The sequence below is a fragment of the Suillus subaureus genome (genome assembly GCF_016647635.1).
Source record: "Suillus subaureus strain MN1 chromosome Unknown BJ212scaffold_158, whole genome shotgun sequence".
NCBI classification, from domain to species: Eukaryota; Fungi; Basidiomycota; class Agaricomycetes; order Boletales; family Suillaceae; genus Suillus; species Suillus subaureus.
In genome coordinates, this window is record NW_024538714.1 from 1 (window position 1) to 18197 (window position 18197).

General features: G+C 45.4%; 5 protein-coding genes across 5 annotated transcripts; 3 read left to right on the forward strand and 2 right to left on the reverse strand.

The window, feature by feature from the left end:
• Window positions 1–430: 430 nt before the first annotated feature.
• On the forward strand, window positions 431–999 carry BJ212DRAFT_1288465 (uncharacterized protein; the record flags this gene model as incomplete). The annotated part of the gene is made up of 4 exons (XM_041332032.1): window positions 431–507; window positions 559–679; window positions 733–788; window positions 858–999. Coding segments are annotated over 4 exons (396 nt in total), but the record flags the coding sequence as incomplete, so codon positions are not given.
• A 2888-nt stretch (window positions 1000–3887) lies between these two features.
• On the forward strand, window positions 3888–5209 carry BJ212DRAFT_1288469 (uncharacterized protein; the record flags this gene model as incomplete). The annotated part of the gene is made up of 2 exons (XM_041332033.1): window positions 3888–4817; window positions 4877–5209. 2 exons carry the CDS (start codon window positions 3888–3890, stop codon window positions 5207–5209), a joined length of 1263 nt encoding a protein of 420 aa, XP_041185671.1.
• Window positions 5210–5370: 161 nt separating this feature from the next.
• BJ212DRAFT_1488460 (uncharacterized protein) lies at window positions 5371–6152 on the reverse strand (the record flags this gene model as incomplete). Its single annotated transcript, XM_041341367.1, has 3 exons — window positions 5371–5830; window positions 5877–6023; window positions 6076–6152. 3 exons carry the CDS (start codon window positions 6150–6152, stop codon window positions 5371–5373), a joined length of 684 nt encoding a protein of 227 aa, XP_041185672.1.
• A 64-nt stretch (window positions 6153–6216) lies between these two features.
• BJ212DRAFT_1488461 (uncharacterized protein) lies at window positions 6217–8285 on the forward strand (the record flags this gene model as incomplete). The annotated part of the gene is made up of 9 exons (XM_041341368.1): window positions 6217–6360; window positions 6427–6623; window positions 6677–7376; window positions 7425–7520; window positions 7574–7587; window positions 7636–7953; window positions 8006–8105; window positions 8161–8187; window positions 8238–8285. 9 exons carry the CDS (start codon window positions 6217–6219, stop codon window positions 8283–8285), a joined length of 1644 nt encoding a protein of 547 aa, XP_041185673.1.
• A 9217-nt stretch (window positions 8286–17502) lies between these two features.
• Window positions 17503–17841, reverse strand: BJ212DRAFT_1288471 (uncharacterized protein; the record flags this gene model as incomplete). Its single annotated transcript, XM_041332034.1, has 1 exon — window positions 17503–17841. One exon carries the CDS (start codon window positions 17839–17841, stop codon window positions 17503–17505), a length of 339 nt encoding a protein of 112 aa, XP_041185674.1.
• Window positions 17842–18197: the final 356 nt, after the last annotated feature.

Here is an 18197-nt window from a genome sequence, read left to right on the forward strand (position 1 = left end):
GTAAAACCTAGTGCAACACACGCCCTTTTGGATATTTTGCATGGCCTATAGACGTCAATGCCCGTGATGTCAATTTACATCGACATACACCTCATTCTCACACCCTTCGACCGTCAATTGAATACTTGCCGGAATGCCGCACGTCTCCCCACCTGCACCCAATTTGTCATGATGCTTGATGTTGACTTTGCCATTTGCACCAACTTCCGTTCTGCTGTCAGGGTTAGTCTAGATGCTAAGATTGGCCGAATTCTCAAGGAGGGACATGCCACTCAGATGGCCTGATCCAAAAAAAATTCCCGTGATGAGCAGGCCTAGATGACGAGCAGTCGTTGAATAGTACTATTGCTGGTCACGGCGAAAAAGATCGACATGTTCCATCGCCTGACGTAACGACACCGATTATCCGCGATTATAATCCGTCGCCCCCGCATACGAGCCTCACGTGATCTTCAAAAAGGAAGGGTCACCATGGTGCCAACTAAATCCGAGTCAGGAATCTGTTTTGTTCTGTCTAATGCAATCTTTCCAGGTGCGATGAACTCTTGTTGTATATAGAGGAAACAAGGCTGATTGTCTCTACGAGATGTACCTCTCCAGCATGTTGTTTTATATCCTTGCAGATCACTTCCTCGTGCACCAGAGTCACCCATATGAGGAGGAAGCGCGAAAACTCGAGGTGCCTATTCTTCTCTCGTAGTCAACAACTCTTGATATTGGGACTTGCATCAGCGCAAGAGTAACCGTAAGATATACCAGGACTTCAAGGAGGAAGTTTGCCTTCGTTCGTTCTTAGGCTTATCTCAACCGCTCACGGATGATGACATTTGAGCACCCCGTCATATTTTGTTTCTTAGGTACTTGAAGCGCCACTACGATTCTGGAACTAGCCATGGATACAATATTCAAGAGGGATGCAAGAAAATTAGAGGTGTGTCGAGAAAATTGCTTCTCTGGCGGGTTTCATGGTGTTTGCGTACCTTCAATGCACGAGTCTGACGTTGCTTCAACAGATGATGGAGGGTAGATTTTAGTAGGCATGTGAGTAACGGGCGGCTTTCTACTTGTACCAGACGATGTTGAAACGTTACTGACGGGAATAGCGTTAAAAACGATAGTCTGATATGTTTGGTGATTGTGCCCAAATCTATTTGCCTTCAAAGCTTTTTATAATGCGAGTGGGATGTGAGCAACCTGGTGGTATGTCGATTATTTATTTCAGTCCTATGTCCTCAACACGTGTTAGATTGACGAGAGATAACAGCTTCCTGAATCTTGTCCTCCGCCACGAGGCTTGCGATAAATAATATACACCGAAATGCTCCCCTGCGTGTTATTGTGTGGTGGGTTTCCAGGTTTATCCGATGATGATTTGGACTCTAATGTGTTTCACGTACGTACACAACCATTCACCTGTGTGCGAGTGAGCATCGAGACTCGAGGACCCGAAGATTTCGGGTTTTATAGCTAATGAAAAATTTGAGGTCGGTTTGGCGTCCGCACAAAGTACACAAGTGAACAGCACCATAGCTCCGCAGACCTTGATCCCCAGTGAGAATCGACAAAATACAGGTAGATACATGTAGATACATAGCTAAGTACCAAACGAGATAGATAGAAATTCAATAAATTCGAGACGTCAAAAATGAAATTGTCTGCAAAATGTCAAGAATCTTTGCAAAGGTAAAAAAACATACAATAAGCAAAGATCACATGCACTTTGCAATGTGCATGGGCAAGCTAAGATCAGATCGCCAATTTCAATATTAATATCACTAAGTCCAAATCTGCAAAACCGTAAGGCATATCATGGACTCTATGGAAGCTGGCGTGCACAGACTTGATGATGGCACTATCATCCATGTGTGCGACTGTAAATCCTGTCTTCGTAAAACAGGCGGGAGGAATTTACGTGTTTCCAAAGCTACTTACTTCAGACATAAGCCCAGCAGATGCACATCAATCTTCCTTCCTCCGATCGCTCTGAGCATTGCGCCAGATCTCCCATCACCAGATCTTCGACGCACCCCTCCACCAGCTGCATCCTCGTCCAGCAAGAGGCCTCAGGAAGATCTCAATGGTGGGGGACCTATAAATCAGAAAAAGGGACGTTCTGACAGCCCAGAACTAGTGCATACATCTGAGGTAAGTCCGATTGTTTTATTCCAGAGGCTCACTCACATATTTCTGAACAGCCTGACCCCCACCCTGATGACGCTCATGAAGGTACAAGTCCTTCTTCTCGATCATGATCGAGAATTTAATATTATCTAGATTTTTATCAGTATGATGGCCTCGAGTATGACACCATACCTGAGGCGCTTCCTGACAATCGGCTTCCTGATGAGGTGCTTCTAGAAGAGGACCAAAATTCTGACCAACCTCGTGGTTCTCAAGGTGTCACACAGCCAGACCAACAACCACCGGCGGCACCTATTGATCATATTGACGATCTCGATCAAAACGGAGAAGAGGGGAACGGAGAAGAGGGGAACGGATCAGAGGGGAACGGATCAGAGGGGAATGGAGCAGAGGGGAACGGAGCAGAGACACGAACGATGGGCTGGACTGATGAAGACTTAGACGAACTTCACCGCATGGCGTGCCTCCAGGATGCTCAAGACGCCATGGCTTTTATTACAGCCCTTCGCAAAGCCTCACTCGACGATCCTCACGCACGTCTGCCTGCAGAGGCACTTGACCGACTTCGAAATCCCCCACGTACACTTCCTGATGCTATGGACCCTGATCTTACATTATCATTGAAATACTATTTTGCCAACCTTACAGTCAATGCATACAACCTTGTACGTGATGCAACTATGGAATGTCACCCCGAAGACAACATCCTCAGCCACTATTGCGTCAAACAAGCTGTTGCGGAACTGAGTGGTGTCGTTCCGATCGTCCATGACATGTGTGTTAACACATGTCTTGCATTCACAGGACCATTTGCTCACCTTGATGTGTGCCCTCGATGCGGAGAATCTCGTTGGGATGCAAAGAAGAGCAAGCCAACGCAAAAAGTCCCTCGTCAGACTTTCGATACATTTCCTGTCGGACCACAACTGCAAGCTCTATGGCGTCATCCCGACCATGCAAAGAAAATGAGATGGCGTGAAGAACGCACTCAGAAGATTCTCGAAGAACTCAAGATTAGCGGAGGCATACCTGATGTCTATGAGGACGTACTCCACGGCAAGCAATATCTCGAAGCCTATCAGTCAGGCCAAATCAAAGATGGAGACTCTGTGCTCATGTTGTCAATCGACGGTGCGCAGCTTTACGAGTCTAAACAGTCCGACTGTTGGATCTACATCTGGGTTCTTTTCGATCACGCACCAGAGGAACGGTACCAGAAGAAGTATGTCATCCCCGGGGGCATCATTCCTGGCCCTAAAAAGCCAAAAAACCTCGACTCATTCTTATTTCCTGGTCTCCATCATCTGCGTGCCATCCAAACCGAGGGTCTCGTCATCTGGAATGGAGCACAACAAATATCCTTTACCTCACATCCATTTTTATTCATAGCTACAGCGGACGGCCCTGGTATGGCCTTTTTGACTGGCCTTGTGGGTCATCACGGCAAAATGGGTTGCCGTCTTTACTGTGGTCTACCTGGGCGGCACAAACCTGGCGGGCCTACATACTATCCTGCTCTTCTTCGGCCAGATGGAACCGACTCTCACCCTGACATTCCCGTTGGCGAGCTGCCTTCTGTTGGATCATTTGACTATGAAACTAACCTACAGTGCATTATTAAGTGCAGAAACACGGCCGAGTATGAACAGACACGGCTCGAGACTGGAATCACCAAACCGAGTATTTTCTGCGGCTTCGACACTGATCACATCCTCCTTGTTCCCCTCTGTTTTGGTTCGGACATCATGCACGTTGCTGCCATCAACGTTGGTGATCTTCTCATACCTCTCTGGCGAGGTACCTTCAGGGCAGACCCCACAGACGACAAATCTACATGGGATTGGGCTGTTCTCACGAAGGATGCCTGGAAAGCACATGGATCCATCATCGCTAGCGCAACTCCCTTTCTGCCAGGCTCATTTGACCGACCACCTCGTAATCCTGCCGAGAAGATTAATAGTGGTTACAAGGCATGGGAATGGCTCCTTTACTTATACAGAATGGCACCTGCGACACTATTCGGTATCCTTCCCACCCCATACTGGACCAATCTGTGTCATCTTGTGCGCGGAATGCGTCTGATGCAACAGTACCATATCCCCCGATCAGATCTTGTCGATGCTCACCAGCATCTCATTGATTTCTCGCAAGACTTCGAGGAAATTTATTACCAACGCCACATAGATCGCCTTCACTTTGTTTGCCCATGGATCCATTCTACATTACATATTGCCCCTGAAACTATCAACAAGGGACCGCCAATTTGTTCGTCACAATGGACAATGGAGCAGACCATTGGCAACCTAGCTCAAGAAATCCGACTTCACAACACATCTGTCTATGCCAATCTGTCTCAACGTGCTGTACGCCGTTGTCAAGTCAATGCAATCAAAGTCATCATTCCCTCAATCAAACCCGCAAAAACTAACCTTCCACAAGGTTCACAAGACCTAGGAAACGGTTACGTGCTGTTACGCCGTCGAGAACGCACTCCTCACACAGTTCGGCGCTGTGAATCCGATGCCATTCTTCGATATCTCACTGCAAAAGACATACATGTTCCTACTACCCCTCGAATCATTAGGTGGGCTCGACTTCAACTTCCCAATGGACAGGTCGCACGATCTGCGTGGAAGGAGCTTGCAATGACTAGGCAGCCAAGGATGGCGCGAAATGTGAAGGTATGCTTTAAGTTTCTAAGTTACTCAGCTGATCTGACATTGGTGTCTTACAGTTATTCATTGATGGGACAACAACTATTGCAGAAGTCCTTTTTTATTTCAACATGACGATTCACGATGAAGACAAGACCTTCGCACTCATTTCAGAATATGGACCGCCACACCCAGAACTTTTGGAGCGCTCATTCCAGACTGTCGTTGCATGCACATATCGTGGCGACGCATCATTGCGACTCATTGAAGTTTCTCATATCCAATCAGTGGTCGCCATGATTCCACATCAGTTTCCCGGCATTGATGGAGTGTTGTTTTACCTTGTAGAGCGTCCAGGGCTGGATATCATCAGGATGGGCGGCACTGAGGATAATATCCCTGATGAGGACTAGTAGAGTACATTTATGATGTCATACGCATACCTCGCATACCTTACATTGATACAATCAGACTACCTTGATCCCATCACACTGATCCCATCAGACGGAAGTTGATCGCACCAAAGCGTTTCATTAAGTGTGATCATGTCAACTACATACAATACAATGCATTTCTAACTAATGTCTTTGAGTTGCTGTTTCATTGAACGTACTGCATGAAAGCTGGAGTCTGTTTTTGAACGATCATACCATTTTTCGTCTTCTTCGCGTGAGACATACTTCCAATAGAGTGAATCAGGCCCTGGGGGACTTGGAGTGTCGAAGAAGCCCTTCTTTTTCGGAACTGGAGTTGCGCCCTTGATCTTGATCGGTGTGGTGAACTCAGGTTGGGGCGGGTTTTCGGGTTCGCTCTCCGGTTCAGTAACACTACTTGGATCATCAACGGGGAGGGTAGGAGTCAGTATGGTAGGCTGGGGCAGGTTGTCGGGTTCGCTCTCTGGCTCAGTCATGCTGCTCGGGTCGTCGACGGGGAGGATGGGCATAGGTGCAGCTATCTCGGGTTCGCTTTCTGGTTCGGTCACACTGCTCGGGTCATCAACAGGGAGGATGGGCGTAGGTTTGGTAGGAGTAGATCTACTTAACTTGTATTAAAATGTCACAGAAATAAATTAAAACTTACTCTTGTTGTAATAAATCCCTCAGCCTCATCAGACGCGCCCTGAGAGGATCAGAAGTCCAATTGTCGGGATCCAGCAAGAAATCGTCGGACAAGGTCATGACGGGTGTGCTAGAACAGGTGGAGTCGTTGGAATCATTTGTATTGATGCTAGTACATAAGATTAATAGATCTAGATCTCGATTGCGAAGCAAAGACTCACCTGGTATCAGCCTGATAACCATCAAGGTCTGGATCTGATGATAGGTCCAGAAAATCTTGGACAGCTGGTGGTAGCATTACAGATGTCCGGACTTGGTGTGTTTTTGGTGAGTTTCCTTTCTTGACTTCAACTCATACCATCATGTCACTCAACGACACAACCTCACCCGCCGGATACATCGACCTCTTATCTCAAATTAATCCACAGTCATTAACAGGCTTTGATCCGAATATTGGATCCAGCCAGGCCCAGATGTTTCATTTGCGGGACCCAATGGCTAGTAGCGTGAGTCGTTAAATTAATTACATTGATGCATCGAAGATCAGAAACTGATGTCGAATACATGGTAAGCCTCTGCTATTTCAAGATAGCCTTCATTCTCTTCTCGAAAACGATCGGCTGGCATGCAAAGACTCTGACACGAGTTTAGTTGCCCAACTCAAATGGCAACTCACAGAATCACAGCACACTGTCGCCAGTCTGCAGGCTGATAGACTCAGGCTGATCAACGAAAATGCTGGCCTCAATTCCACTTGCCAAGCTTTACAGTAAGTAAATCTATTGAGTACATGCGCATATATGCTGAAAATATCGAATACAGGAATGTTATTGTCAATATCCGTGGTTCCGCGAGCTCTGTAGCATCGACATCATCATCTCTATCCGCATGTGACACCTCGAACATCATTTCCGACGATCAAAAACCTTTGTTAGTGGGCGAGATAGTCGCTGAAGAATGCGATCAAGAACTTGATCGGAAGGACTATCCGTCAATTCGATCGTGGACGAAGAAGGAATGGCAGGTACAATATCCGAAAAGCACATCCGCTGAACCCGAAAGTTCTAGATGCACATCTCGAGGATCTGGGTGCATGGCGCAAGGCATCAATGTGTCGTGTACTTACTTGCAGGACGAGAAAGGCGAGCCTGTTTCGGCTGATCGTGCGAAGAGCATCCGCAATCATATGCTCTCAAGCTTCCAGCAACTTCAATCCCAAGGCCTCGCACCGGTGTCTATTGGCCAAGCCTCGTTGCAAGTCTTACGGTGGCTTATTCATACTCTGCGCAAAGAGTATATCGAATTTCGTTTGTGTGCCGACAACTGGAAGGCAATGAAGCTGATGACCGACAATTACTCTCAATGGTCGACCTACCATGTCAAGGGCAAGAAAGCCAGCAAGCGCGTTAAGGCCGAGCCTGGTGACGAACTCGAAGTGGAACATACGAAGAAGCGAGCACGGATCAATTCAGATATAATCTCCGAGCCTGTCACCGAGCCTTCTACTAGTACCAATGAAGCGGTAAGTTTTTTTTTAATTCTTGAAGCTCGCTAATCAATGCGTCTACAGATACCTGACACACTGCGACACCCCTCCCTCGACCGTGAACCAACACCACCACCCAGCACCAATAAAGGCAAAGGCAAAGAGGTGCCTATTGTAGAGGTGAGTTGGATTGTAAGCGCACCAACCAGACACTAACTTCACTTGTTTACCAGATCAAAAACCCTCTGTAAGTCTTGATCAATTTGTTATTCATCCTACTGATCGATTGATGTAGTTCTAATCTTCTTATGAAACCTCAGCCCAGACCCGTTCCACCCAAACTTCCTCCGACTTCTATCGATTCCTCAACTTCTATCGTCTCCTCGAGTTCTGAATCCAACCCGGCTGTAGTCCTGCCCTCACACATCATCACACCAGTATCCATGACCGACATCTCATCGAGCTCAAATTCGACTTCACTTGCCGATCTGGCTTCACTCGCTGTGAAAATGGAACTTGTCAATGCTAACACGATCGACTCGAAGGCTGATGCCATCAAGAAGCGACAGCCGAGTACCAAGCCGATGCGTGTGAGCCCCAAGATCATGGCGCGGTGAGTCCTATTCCATATTTTTCAGTAATTAAGCTCATTACTATCTGTCTAGGAATCTTTGCGCCCTCGAGTGGCAGTCAAACGGCCATCAAAAGGAACCAGCCAGTGTCTTCGCTACTTACTGGAATAGGTTGTCTACAGCTGACAAAGAGGTTCGTTTAATTTTCTTTTATTAACATCTAACTAACCTGTCTACAATCACACTAGTTATACAAGTGCAAAGCAGCTGTTCAGGTGAGTGTTTTTTGCATTGCTATCACATGTACTGACCGCATGTTCTATAGCTGTCTGCCCCAGGACTGGCTCAAGCAGACGACAACCAGGATGAATAGTGGGCGGGATGGCGGGGAGGGGGCGGGGAGGGCGGGGAGGGCGGGATGGCGCACTAGGCGCAGCGATACCCAATCTAGTAATGCTTGCGATACCACCCTAACCCTGGCGATACCTACAGATAATCTTATTTGCTCTCATTAGATCTGTTTTTGTAACAAATCGCGTGATAAATTCGTATGTAAATGGATATCTGTGCAGCGAGAATCGCATCTAAACATCTAAATTTTCTCTTGATGTCTTTCTTTTTGCGTCTTGAAAAGTCTCATTTGTCAAAAGAGGTCAAACGGTATCAATATTTTTCATAGGGATTATTTTTTTAGGCTTCTATCTACGTATATCTACCTGTATTTTGTCGATTTTCACTGGGCTTGATCTTTCAATTCAATGAGACTTGCTATGGCGTTACATAACTCGAACTGGGTAATACTAATACATGCCGATATCCGCGAAAACAACATGGTCTTCAAACTTACAATTCTCTCATAAGACACTTCTGAATGACAGTCTCAACCTTATAAAAGGGGTCACTACAAAATTTGATACGAGTGAGGCAAAAATCACCTGAGCCAAGCTGATCGGCTGCATCTCTACAGTAGCGGACTGTTCTGCCCCAGGGGTCTGGTACTTTTCGATAATACGACTGCCTTCAACCTTGACAGAGTTATAAGAAATAAAAACACAAGATTTCTCGATATTTTACCTCCTGAATATTATGCTTCGCTTCGTTGAGATTCTCAGCATTGAACCATATGTCGGCATTCCGATCTCCTTGTGTATGCTGTTCGTACATATTATCGACGACGAGGGTGGTGTGTTGGATGCCTGCAGCCGCAAAGTTCTTGTGTAGCTTCAGAAGAATTTCGCTGGCGCTCATCTTCTGATCGTTCGCCATACTGCGAACTTCAGCCTGATACTTGGCAACGTAAATCTCGCTGTCGACTGCTTCTAGAGTGGAACCAGCAATGAGAGTGGGTAGCACACTGAGATCGCCGAGGTTGACCACTTTCCCTCTATCACAAACAGTTAACTTATGAATATATGGTCGAAGCTGTGATCGTTTTACCCGGTTTTCTTGACCAACCCTTGGTAGAAATCACGCGCTCTCTGCGTAATCAATAACACATCTGACGTGGGAGCATGAAGAAGATCTCACCTTGTAAGCCTGGCCCAGAGAAGGCTCGCACGCAATCACATACTGTGTTGACATTAAATTCTAGCATGAGATCTGGAACGATCGACATACCAGAGTGATGCCAGCCTTTCCCATTTTCGTTGCAACACGGAGCGGGTCAATTTCTGTTTTGGCATTAGTCACTGATTCATTACAACTGAAGAACAAAAGTATGATTTACGAAGTGGACACCCTTCAGGGAAGTGATCTCCATCTTCCCCAATTCCATGCGGGGGTGAATCGGTAATCAACACCACAACCTTTGTCGCTTCATCCTTCCAGTCAGCCTTGTAGGCAGCGGACAAAGCATCACTTTGAGATTCAGGTCCATCTCCACCGCCCATCGCTGTTAAGCCGCCTAAATTAGAAGTAAAACTTCCAACATCGGACGTGAAAGGGTATTCCTGGATGATGAAGCTCAGATCTTGAGGAGGATGGTCGCGGAAGGCAATAAGACCAAATCTGAGATCTTGCGGAGTGAATTTTCCCCCGGCTAAAAGAGTGTTGCAAATCTGGGTGATCCCACTGCGCGCGGTGTTGATATATGGTTGTTGACTCCCTGTAGCGTCTTGAAGGAACATGATATCCCTGGGTCGAATTTATGATCAGTGCCATGCAGTTTTCACAAAATGAAGTGAGCCTCACAGTGGCACAGAAGGGTTTGGAACTAACTCAAAAACGAAGCATTGTTTGGGAAAATCGTACTTTAGATGATGATCACGTAGGAGTACAGTCTCAAAAGGAGTATAAAAGACATACGACATGAGTATGGTCATAATAAAAGTGGACCTGTGAAGGAAAAGGGCATGAGAAAATGTCAGGAAAGTAGACCCGGGCACAAACAGCATCTGATCCTGGATCACAGGAGTCGAAGCAGCTCGACTTGCTGCTCAGCTTTATCCTGTGACACATGTGAAGTACAACTTTTAGCGACATAAGGTTAGGGCAACAGACTTCGAGAAGGTTTGACCATCACTGGTTCGTTCCAATATAGACCAATTCAAGGAAGGATCATTCTGAGGATAAGGGTATCCATAACCCCAGTAGGTCTTTGCGGTCTTCTTGTGGGTCACACCATACCCATCCTCGACGCTGACTATCGTCCAGACGTTGTTTTGCCCTGACACTTGGGTAAGGGTCCACTGCACAAATTGAGCATGTAGTAAAACAAAATGTGATTAGTTAACGTACTTTTTGTGTGTTGCTGGTTGGAGAAGGCAAAGCAAGCTTCAGCCCTGGGTTATTACCAGAAGCGCTTTCGATGAAAAGATCCTGATTGAGAACTTTGATGCGATACACCCCATTGGAAGTAGGTTTGGATTGGTAGGTCATCGCATAAAGTGCAGTAGACAGGTTCCAGCAAGGAATGTGAAGCACAGCGCCCAACTGTTGAGTGAGTCCCAAGAACCTTTAAAATGCCATTGACACTCTGAAGCTGTGTTAGCTAAGTGTGGCGCTATGCAGCTTCCATGTTTCTGAAAACGGTCGAGAATTGTGTTTACTGTATATATATGTATCATAGACGTGGGCATTAAGGCCTCGAGGGTGGAAGTCCAACAGAAAAGGTGAGAGTTACCAACAGGAGGCTTTGACTCGGAGGTTACATCGCCAATATAGAATAGACTTCCCAGCTGACGTACTCCCAAGCCCGGCGTCAAGATATGACTGAATCTCCCGGACCCTAGATCTTGTGAGATGAGTGGGGCCCTGTGGAGCCAGGTGAGTGAAATCTCCAAACCCCAAACCCCAAAAACAAGGTATGTGCATGCAGCTGGCTGGAACCGACCACTTTAGTGGGCTAGCAGTTTCTAATTTTCTTTGTGGAATTTACTTCCCTTATTGGTTTCTGGGTGCCGCCTCCGACGTTTGAAATCATTTACTATGCACCAAAGTAGGAGAGCGTTCTCCCTGTCGGTCCATTGCTGCTAAAGTCGCGAACTAACGTTGCTTCTACAATCACTGCAGAAACAACTTTTGAGTTGGACACTAACTCGAGCGGGATTGCTTGGAGATCCCGATGTAAAACGTATCCCTGTTGCTAAGTGGACACAAACATGACTTGCAGAATTTTTGGGATATTTGACGTCCAAAACAGAGGTACAGATTTGTAGCAGCAGCCCTAAACAGATCCTATTCAGAGGACTGTCATCATGACTAACCAGACCACCTTTGACTTCGCAAGACCACTGAATCCAGGGGTCCATGATAATGTAGCCATGAGAACTATAGAATATCATAATTTTGCCCCCACTAAACATGCTCATTCATGCTCAGAGAAATTTGATTTGTTGATACATAGGCAAGGATGTCTGCAAACGTAGACTGCAATGAGGAATTCGTGACAAGGTTGCAACACTGCGACTTCATGACCAGCAAGACATTGTAGTGTAACTGCGTCCCCATGTGCAAACCAACAACTTCACCACAAACGTGGACCTCTCTAGCTATTCGTATTATTCCCCAACTTATACTTGGTACAATAACCCAAAGACAGCCCGCAGGGCACCACATCCTTAAAGTTTCAGTTTGTTGCGGTATATAGATAAATAAATTATCTCTCTACAAAACACGCCCCCACCAGTCATCTCGTACAGTGCAAGTCTCGCTCCACAAACAACACTGAATAAGCCACAGGATAAGATATCATGCCATGGAATTCACAGATGGCATGTCAGACATTGGAATATGCATGAGGGCGCCAGAGCTGTATGCATGTCGGTTCACCTGCCAGAGATGGAGGTGCATGCGTGTGGCGAGGATTGTGAGGATCACGAACTGGAAGCTGTACGTGGGTGTAAGTTTGGTATTGTTAGTAAGAATGCGCAGCAGGATGTGGAGGTGCATACTCATGTAACATGTATTGGTAGGAATACTGGGGTGCAGGACATCAACAACTCGATCATAAAAGGCATCTGAGAGATTCACGCACATGGAGGAGCAGCGATGTGAATATGTTCACCACTGAGAACACTTTAGGAAAGAGAAATGATCATGTATGAACATGGAAAAAACGGCAGGTGTGAGTGTTAACTTACAAAAACCACATGTATAATAGAATATGTTATGTTTCACCAGGACAACGTACAGATGGGTTGGGTTTATCCGCCAGCTATGTGCGGTGCGTATGAGCGTGAGCATCATGAGTCCTGGGGAGAATATCTGTCAGCGTGTGTTACATACATACATATGTTCCCAGATCCCCACCCAGTTCGAACACGGAAAGGAGAATAAATGGTATGAAGAGCCAGAAACTGGTCGAACTCTGGTAACACCCTGTGATGCCTGGGATCGCACTAGTTGCATCTATGAAAGTGAACAGAATTTTTCAGTGGTCGTGGAACACCATAGGGAAAGTAAGAGCGAGTACATGCTGCGGGGACAGTAATAGCGAAGGCAATGGTGAAGCCTGCTATGATAAAAGCCTGGCTGATGCCTCTATCACTGGCTTGGGTATGGTGAGGGGATCGGGAACTCACAAAAAAGGTGGACATCATGGCTGCGAGCAAGATTTTATTATTATTCCAGAGCGCGTATGTTCTGAGGATGAAAAAACCTGGATGAATCAGATCAGAAACACACATATAGTACAAATGAACGAGAGATACATTCTGAGAAAATGACCGATACCATACCAATACCTGTGAGAGGGAAGTATTAGTGCTCAGCAAGGATGAGTGTACATGAATGTACCAATCACATACCTGAGTCAATATTGACCAACACCCGGCATCTCTGGAGAAATCATGGAGTAAGTGGTTCGTTCTCATTAACTCTGCTCAGCGCACAACATCACATACACCTGGATTCTCATTTGGGGATAAATTCACTGAAGAACAAGCGTTAGTTCATGATCAGGGCATGTCTGCTGGAGCGGGACACACTATATAGATTTGTAGTGAGAAGAATAAAGGGAAGGTATCGTGTAGCAATATACAGGCCTTTCACCTTGTTCCAGTGCGATTGAAGCAAAAATGTCCACTTTGCACAGCATACGGTAGATATCGAAATATTAAAACCGAGGTATATTACGGAGCGTGTGTATTACCTCTTCATGAAGTGAACATGCATAATCATAGACCTGGATAAGCGAGATTAACAGCAAGTGTAAACAGATGAGGACAAACCTACACAGAATGTAGCTATCGACGCTGAATTGTGTTAGGGCAAGGGACAAGGGGCTCAGACAGTACTACTTACCATATATGTACTGATAGAACTTGTCAAGCATCATTCACCATCATATCGACAAGAAGACGCACCGTAGAGAATTGAAGGCTCTTTGCTGCTGCGATATTGTCAGATGAATACTGCATCGAGAGGTTGTACACTAGGGAACAGTCTCAGCGAGTGATGAAAACGCTGAGGTGCGGACGACAATGGGACGCATGTTAAATACAGTTATGTAACAGCCAGGTGGCTTAATGCGCACTTTGTATACCAATCAAGTGAAGAAGATGCAATATGTGATATGAAAGAGTGTCAAGATAGGTGCAAACAGAGGTCAAAAAGATGCATGGATCATGCAGCTTCTTATTTCTTATGAATGAGCTGTGAACCCATCAAGGTGGCGGCATAGATACCGGAGTATTATTTGACTTGCAGGCTTGGCTTGATGGATCCCAAGGTGGAGCAATTCGCAGTTCACTGCATTGCCAGGGAGTGACTTGCTATAGTTGCAATGTCTCCGGTGCCTGAGGCAGTAATTTCACAATATTAGGGGCAGAACACACCTAATGGAGCTTTGAGTTTGATGAGCAGACCTTGTGGTCTTGTAGTGAGGCTCAACCTTTTTGGATGAATGGATACACTGCGTGGTGGTAGAAAGGGCCTTTACCTTGGTCCAGAGCGATCAGATCAAAGTGTTACGGCGAACTGTATTTTGACTAGGATGGGCGCAACGACAAGTACTCGATAAGAGTAACACTTGAAGCCGGATCAAAGCCTTACAAATGTAAGGTGCTTTAAGACAAGCCAAAGAGAGTGTCTCTGACTTGAATATTGGTTATCAGACGACTTAGGATTGGAGGTCCTAAGTGAAGGATAGTTCTGGGTAAAACCTAGTAGATTAAAGTGAAGATCTATCTAAGTACATGACCCAGTTTATATAGATGTAGGTACTTTAGGGCAGGTACGTACACGTCATCAGTTGAGTCAGAGATAAGAGAATGAGTCATCTAGTGACGTCATAAGTGAGTCAGAGATAAGAGAGTGAGTCAGCTAGCGATGGCACATGGTGGTCGTGCTGTGATACAAATATGGAAGGATGTTTAGTCTAATGATGGCACAGCCAGGTGCGGTCACGACGTAATACACAAGTAAGGAGAAAAAGAGACAGGGGGTAACCACGACTGTAACACAAAGCAGGAATGCCCAATTGGGACAATGTATCGAGGCATACCAATTCTTGGAGTGAAAACCATACATTTGGAAAATATTTAATGCCAGTAGCTGACTGAAATTGACTTAGACGAGCACACTGGGTTCCAGAGCCAGAGCTGATGCTGACCTGCATTGGAACAAAGACCCGAAAGAAGCAGAACACCAAGAATGACTACAGTTGCGGACATGCAAAATCGACAACTATGGTTAGCTTCCAGACAACCTTCTGAAAGACCTCAGTAACGACGCCTTACACATGATTAGACTACTTGAAGATGAACAAAGCTTCATTTGAGCTGCCAATAACAATCTTTGTGGTCACTCAAACCCCAAAATTTGGCCGGTCATTAAAATAGCGCCTAAAATCATGAAAAATAGCGCAATCAACTCCTTTCAGCTCATACTGCTATATTAATACATCTTAAGAGGATAGTTATCCATCAATCCCAATACATCACATTGTATAATTATCCATTGTCCAACCTGGATGTATCCTGGATGTGAATCACCAGGTATCTTCTCAGCACTTCCCATGCTTACAAACCACCACCCAACTGGAAAAGGATACATTATCTAAAACTTTCCTCCTTCTGGCAGCATGAACAGAAATTGATCGAGCCTTCGAAGTTTCAGTGGCCAGCCCCATTAGATCTCTTGATACCTCATGATCTTGGGCGTTGCAATTTCTAATCAACATCCTACATCATACATTCCTTGAAAAATGTTCTAAGTCCAAATTCCCACGGTTGACTCATCTTGTAGCCTATTCAGCACTCACTCGTTACATGATGCAAGCCACATGGATGACTAAACAACAGCTACAAGCTTTTTCCTAACAACTCTCTTGGTTGTTTATTTATTTTGTTTATCTGATGTAAGTGCCAAATTGATCAGAGCATAGGAAACTACTACTATGACTCTGCTATCATAGTCAGACACCATGCAGATTGTGTCAACTCAGTCAACAATGAGCATAACTCCTCCTGCCCTCCTGTCTGCCACCTCCTTTTATAACTGACCACCTACCAGATTTCTTTTCTTTTCTATTTTTATTTTTTCTGCTGTTTTATTGCACTAATATTCCAGTGGACGGTACTTCCACTGCACCCTCCTGCTTTCCAACACCTCCTGCTAACTTCCTCTCCTTCACCTGCTGTTTTCTCACTTGCACAATATTTTTCCCTTATAACTAATGGAACCATTGATTGCTGTTGGCAGGAGAGTGCGGGACAACAGTCCAAGGGATTAACCTCATAACTTCCTTTCCTTTTCTTGTTCACTTATTGTATCTTGCACCTTTGACACCATGTGTTGTCTTACCAGTAGCATTGGCTCTGACTGCTTCCTTGCTTCCTTGTGTAAACTACTTATACATGTCAGCTTGTAGCATTATACCTCAGTGTTGTTATCTTTAACTCTCACTGAGGTACGCATCATATTCGTTGTTCGTACTCTACATTAACTAACATATACCTTAGACTTGCTCTAGGTAAATAAAATGTTAGCATTGTTATCTTTAACTCTCGCTGAGACTTGCTCTAGCCCCAGAAATTGCCTCCTCTCATGTTGCTCTCATACTGTCTTACATGAGCCCTCCCATACTTTCAAGTTGTGCCTGCTGCCACCCTTGTAAATATGTAAATGATGTCTTGTGCCCCAACTGTCCACTTATGTGAGCTCCCTGGTGCTCCTGCACCTGTCTCTATCATGACATTCATGATTTCAAATATTTTATGCATAGAGCAGTTCAAATTCAATGTATTTGTAGAATTCTTTGTACCAAGTGTACTGCCCACCACAATGAGTGGGCACTATTTTTGGATCACTGCCATTGAGTAGTGCTTACATTCTGCCCAGAGCTATTAGCCACAAAGTTGGCCATTTCCCAGATGTTCTCTCAAGTACTAAGTTTAACCTTCAACCTTCGAAATTGTCATGTGACCTGCTGGTGAACTCAATCAACACAAAGTCATCTCAAATCAAACTCCAAATGCAATCAATATCAATTACCATAATTACACCAAAAAATTGCTTTACTTTTTAGACATAAGAGTAGGAGTCAACAAGATAATAGGTGACAAACCACAGGACAAGACCACAAATGCTCATAACTTCCCCCTTCTATATCAACATTAAGCCTTGAACATACTGGTAGAAACAATAAACTTACTTGTATTGACATGAATGACCTGCTGTTTGAGCTTTGCGCATGTGTTTAAGAGTGAGTGCAGGTGGTGTCCAAGCCAGCCTTGCACTCAGAAGAGGGTGAAGACAGTATATAGTCATGTGTGTCTCTCTGTTGTACATGTGTGTATACTATATGCTCATGGACTCTGAGCCCAGGACCCCGGAATCTGCTGGTTGGGTCCTTGCTCCCCTAACCTCTGCATCTCCCTAACCACATCATCCTGCTGCCCTCATCTCCCTGGCTCTCACCCAATGCTCCCCACTACATTTGCCCCCTCTCCAAATGTGTCCCTCCAGGGTCACATCTCAATCTATCCTGGTCTTGTGTCTGCTTCTTCTCCCATATCCTCATCTTCTGATTCTGGGTTGTATTCTGATATGGTTCCTATCTTCAACTGCACCTCCCATGATTCGTCTTCCTTCTCATCTGCACTTTTATCCTGTAGTGCTTCTTGCAGTGCCACTAGTGTGGTACCATTTCATGGAATAAATCTTCGAAGCTGTTGTGCATGGAATAGGCCTTTGATGGGGAACCCTTCTAGAGAAGTGAGAGTATAAGAGTTGCTAATGCGAGAAACCACTTGCCTGGGTGCTGACCACTTCAGTACAAGTTTCCTCGAGCTTGCCATTGTCATGTCTGTAGCATTTGCATAGATCTGGACTAGCTGTCCTGGTTCGAATATGACTTCTCCTGCATGTGACCACATGACTTGCTTATCAAAAATACTCTTCTGTTTCATCGCATGTGCTGCTGTGTGATTTGCTCCATCCAGGTGCTGCTGGTCCATGTATGCCATATGAACATCCACTTCCAACATGGTTAGTTTGTTGCTTGTGTCTGTGATAGCTGTGGGGGTAGTGTTGACCACCAATCCTAGAAGGAGTTCTTTCAGTGAGAATTGGAATGCTGGGATGATGCGTTCATTGAGTTGCTGGATCACTTTGTCAAAGTGATCTGGCCACTTCCACATCAGATCTTCTGCCTTTGCATTCTCTTCTTCATCCTCTCCTACCCTTGGGCTACACAAGCACTTCAGCTGTCCTAACAACTTCCCATTGGCATTCTCCACTAATCCATTGATCCATGGTGAATAGGCTGCCACGACATGGCACTTCACGTTATGTGCCAAGCACCATGCACGTACGTCTCTGTTGTCAAAATGCAACCCTCCAT